The sequence below is a fragment of the Crocuta crocuta genome, unplaced genomic scaffold, assembly GCF_008692635.1.
Source record: "Crocuta crocuta isolate KB4526 unplaced genomic scaffold, BGI_CrCroc_1.0 scaffold61, whole genome shotgun sequence".
NCBI classification, from domain to species: Eukaryota; Metazoa; Chordata; class Mammalia; order Carnivora; family Hyaenidae; genus Crocuta; species Crocuta crocuta.
The window spans coordinates 10,895,776-10,900,619 of NW_027528369.1; the positions used below are offsets into that span (position 1 = coordinate 10,895,776).

At 57.8% G+C, this 4,844-nt stretch overlaps 1 protein-coding gene across 6 annotated transcripts in view; it reads left to right on the forward strand.

The window, feature by feature from the left end:
* The window catches only part of ACSF3 (acyl-CoA synthetase family member 3), a 59,590-nt gene that overhangs the window by 20,120 nt on the left and 34,626 nt on the right, over window positions 1-4,844 (forward strand). For all 6 annotated transcript variants that reach the window (XM_077754123.1, XM_077754124.1, XM_077754125.1 and 3 more), the window contains one exon: window positions 2,948-3,102. In XM_077754123.1, the coding sequence (XP_077610249.1) occupies window positions 2,948-3,102 (155 nt within the window). The remainder of the gene's footprint in view (window positions 1-2,947; window positions 3,103-4,844) is intronic.

Below are 4,844 nucleotides of genomic sequence, written 5' to 3' on the forward strand. Positions count from 1 at the left end.
CCCCCCAGGCAGCCCAGTTTTTCTTTCTAAGAGAAATTGTCTGCCGTTAAAGCTGTGAAATACACTGGCACAAAGCAGCCCGCGACTTCTCCCCTCGCCCTCTCGGGTGGCTGGGCCTGCGGTGGCGTCTCCTCTAACTCTGGGGCTGGCGGTCTGTGTGTTCATTCTGCTCGCCTGACTGCTGACGTGTCGGGGTCACAGTTTCAGGAATTTTCTTTGTGACACAACTGTGCTCTCTGCTCCTTTGGCCTCTGCTCTGTATTCCTTCCTTCCTTCATCTTCACCATGTGTCGTTACCGCGGTTGCTTCGAGCGGTCGGGACTTGTAGCCTGTGCAGGGATGACCAGGCCTTTGCTTCCGGGGCGCCCCCCACGTGCCCCTCCCAGCTCGTGAGTCTCTCAGCTTGTTCCCCTCAAGTGTCTGTATCGCGTCTTCTCTGCAGCTCTGTCGACGTGAAGTTCACAAAAGTCACTTTGTGACTTTGTCTCAATCCCTGCTCCCAGCTGTGCCCGCCGTCCGCCTGTGCCCGCACCTTCCCCTTCCCTGCGCCACGTGTGCAAGGAGCCCTGCGGCCTGCAGGGTGCTGCCTGGCTTCTCTCTCTCTGCAGGACATCTCTCAGCCTCACCCGCCGCAGCCCACTCGCCCCCGAGCCCTCTGACGGGCATGCGGTGACTTCCAGTTCTGTCCGGAGAGAATAAGGCTGCTGCGGACGCTGGCGCACAAGCCCTTGCGTGGACACGTCTTCGTTACCTTGCAGAATCGCCAGAGGTTCTGTTCTGTGTTTTCAGGAGCCGCCAACCCATTTTCCAGATTGGTTCTTGTTTACGTCCTCACCCACGTGTGCGAGGACCTCGGCTTCTCCACAGCCTCGCCCGCGCTCACCGTTCTAAGTTAACGTTTAGTCACTGTAGCAGATGTGAACGGGGTCGCACTGTGGCTTCGATTTGCCATCCCTCAGTGACTGGTTGTGTTGAGCAGTTTTTCATGGTCTTATTTGCATTCCTGTATCTTCTTCATGAATTGTCGGTTTGGATTTTTTGCCCAACTTTAAATTGGTTTATTTATCTCATTGGGTTGTAAGCGTTCTTTATATATTCTGGATATAAGGGTTTTTATCAGGTCGATGGTTTGCAAATAGTGTTTCCCAGTTTGGCTTGTCTTCTCATTTTCTTTTTTTTTTTTTAATTTTTATTTATTTCTAGGAGAGAGAGAGAGATAGACAGCGTGAACAGGGGAGGGTCAGAGAGAGAGAGAGACACAGAATCTGAAACAGGCTCCAGGCTCTGAGCTGGCAGCACAGAGCCTGACGCGGGGCTCAATCCCACGAACCGCGAGATCATGACCCAAGCGAAAGTCGGACGCTTAACCGACTAAGCCACCCAGGCGCCCCTGTCTTCTCATTTTCTTAATGTTATTTTCTGAAATGTATTTTGATGAAATCCATCGTATCGGTTAATTTCATAGATCGTGCTTGTGGTCATGATTTTGTTCCAGAAGTTTTGTGGTTTGAGCTCATGCATGTAGACCTCTGATTCCCTCCGGGTTAATTTTTGTGTGCAGCCAGGGTCTCCAGTTCACCCTTTCCAGGTGTGTGTTCGGTGGTCCTCGCACTGTCCGGTGAAAAGATGACTGAAGGGAGGGCTCCTTTGTCAAAGCACAGTTGCCCGTGCACGTGCTGGTCCATTTCTGGGCTCCGGCCGCCCCTCGGTGTGGGGTGTGGGGTGTGGCCGCCCCAGCAGCATGTGGCGCTGGCCGCTGTTGCTTTAGAGCAAACCGGGGAGTTGGGGGTGTGAGCCGCCCGTGCTTGTTCTCCCTTCCACACCCGGTTCGGCTCTTCTGGGTCCTTTACCATCCGCGTGAGTGCAGCCAGGGCCCTGGGGGACACGGTGACGCTGCAGCCCAGGCGGGGAAGGGTGGCCNTCGCCCACACTGCCCGCCTCCGGCCCTGCCGCCGCTCAGTGTGGGCCTCTGCCCTGCGCCGCCCTGCGCCGTCCGCCCGTGTCCGGGTCCGCCCAGCGAGCTTGCGACTTTGCACCGTGTGGCCTCCTGGCTTTGTGATGGCTCTTTCCGTATTCCCACATTCCCGATGAAACCCTTGGCCTCTCTCTCGTTTTGTTCACTTTGTCTTCAAAATTCCGTAGCCTGTTGCCATCACCTTTGGCTCCTGGTCTGCTGATTCCAGCCTCTGGGTCGTCTGAGGGTCTGCGCCTGTGGTGGTTTCCCTGACGGTGGGTCACGTTTCCCTGTTTCCTTACGTGCTGTGTAATGCGGGGGTGCGTCATTGTCTGCAAAACAACGGAGCTGTTTACCCTGCGAGCCCAGTCAGGGGACAGGCGTGAGGGGCGGCCCCCCGGATGCCACCGCTGGAGGTCTGCGTGTGTCCGGGGCGCCGAGGGCCCAGGGCTGTGAGCTCCGGCGCCCTGCCCCCCCCCCCCCATGACCGGGGCTTCCACACAGGGCTGCCGGGAAGAGAGCCACAGAGTGAGGGTGCTGGGAGCGTTTTTGTACGAAAGCAAGAAGCCTCTGTTACCGAGTGAACAAAATTCACACGACTTTCCGATGAGCCAGGATGGCCACGCGCACCATCCCCGTGAGTCTGCCGGCGCCAGGCCCGGTGCTGACCCGAGGTCACCGGTGCCGCTTGGGGGCACGAGGGGCCCTGTCTCTCCTGCCAGTGGATCGGATGCTGGAGCCGCACCCCTGTTCTCATGACTGTTGCCACCCCTCCTCACCGGTCACCCTGCAGCCAGACACCAGTGCCTCTGGCACAGCCGATCCCCGGAGCTGCCAGAGGCCGTGACCCCCACGGAAGGGGTGGGAGCCGCTTCGGGCCCCTTAGAGCCGGAGGAAGGGCACAGCCTCCGTTGAGCAATCTGTTCTGGAAGCAGGTCTGAGCACGTGTGTGTTTTCTAATGTTTTGCTGTAACCCTCCTTTTTCCTTTTCAGGTTTGGGAAAAGCTCTTAAGTTCTGAAACTCCCCGGGTTAACGTGTTCATGGCAGTGCCTACAATATATGCCAAGTTGTTGGATTATTACAACAAACACTTCGTTCAGCCTCACGTCCAGGAATTTGTACGTGCAGTTTGTGAGGAGAAAGTCAGGTAAATGAAAACGGTCCACCCTCCTATCCAGAAGGTCTCAAAGATCAAAGATATAACTTGTGTCTAGGTTTTAGGAAGTAAAACGGATCTAGGTTTTAGGAAGCAGCATTTTCCCTTTCCCGTAAAGTCCGCACGGTGCCCATCCGTATTCTGTCTGTCCACGCGTCTGCCCATCCGCATCGGTCTGTCTGGTGGTCCAGTCTGAAGGACAAGGGCTTCCCCCATCCATTCTGACCCCTCGTCTGCACGGCTCCCCGCAGCCCCCGTCATCTCTCTCCGCCGTGGTCTCTGGCCCTTGAGGCCCGTCCCCCGGAGCACCCCCACCCCTGCCCTCCCGGATCCCTGAAAAACACCTTTCCTGACAGAGATGCGTGGGCTCTTCCAGCCCTTCCGTGGCCCCGTGTCCTGCGCCTGCAGGCACGGCGCGCTTCTGCCTGCTTGTCCCTGTCACCGCAGTGGGAGTCCCTGAGGAGGTGGTGACTTTTCACAGGACGCGTGTCGCCCAGCTCTGTGAGGCTGGCACAGCCGTTCAGCAGAACACTGAGCGAGCTGCTACGCAAGCGTGACCTTGAAATGTGTGTGTGTGTGTGTCTCTGTGGCATCCACGCTGCTCCAAGCACGTGGCTCCCAGTTCTTAGGAAGAGCCCAGGAGGGTCGTCCCCTGTGCTTCCTGGAGAGAATTTGGATTTTCCAAGCCAGTTTCCAACATTGTCGTGATTCTGGCCCCTCCCCCACCGATGCCAGCCTCCCCGTCCCCCTCAGCAGGCACCTGGCCCCCAGGACGAGAGCCGTGTTAGTGGCGCACGTTCCCCAGAGCTAAAGAGCCAAGGGCAAGGGTGGGATCAGAGAGAGGAAATCAGGGTAATTTCTGAGAGGCAGAGGCCCTGAGGCCTCACGGGATCACGCTTGTGGTGGGGAGGGTCCTGCTGAGACAATGCCGTGGGCGGGGGTGGGGGGCGCCCCTGCAGCTCCAACCAGAAATGAGCAGCTGGAGTGAGAGGGGGGCAGGAGCCCCGGGGGCTGCATGAAGGTGGGGGGGCCCCTCCCTGAGTCATCGGCTGCAGCAGCCCTCGCCCCGTGGGCTGTGCTCTGGCCCCCCTCGGGCCCCTGCCCCGTGAGCGGTTTCTCCCAGCCCAGAGTCTCACTACTGCTCCAAGCTTGGGCTGGCTTATAAATAGCGGGTTCTCGCAGAGAGTGCCTTCAGAGACCCTAGGATGGGGCTCCTGGGGGGCTCAGTCCGTTAGGCGTCCGACTTCGGCTCAGGTGATGATCTCACAGTTCGTGGGTTCGAGCCCCACGTCGGGCTCTGTGCTGACCGCTCAGAGCCTGGAGCCTGTTTCAGATTCTTTCTCTCTCTCTCTCCTGACCCTCCCCTGCTCGTGCTGTCTCTCTCTATCAGAAATAAATAAAAAACATTAAAAATTTTTTTTTAAAAATGACCCTAGGATTATTTTTTTTTTACCTCAATTANGACAGAGCGTGAGTAGGGAAAGAGTAGAGAGAGAGAGGAAGACACAGCATCCGAAGCAGCTCCAGGCTCTGAGCTCTCAGCACAGAGCCCGACGCGGGGCTCAAACTCACAAACTGTGAGATCATGACCTGAGCCGGAGTCCGACGTTTAACCGACTGAGCCCCCCGGCGCCCCTGCATCTTGAGCTGTAGGGCAGCGGTGTTGAAAGAACAGCTGTGCACGCCCCTGCTGGTCCCTGAGGCTGCCCCCCCACCCCCCAGGGCTGTGTGCG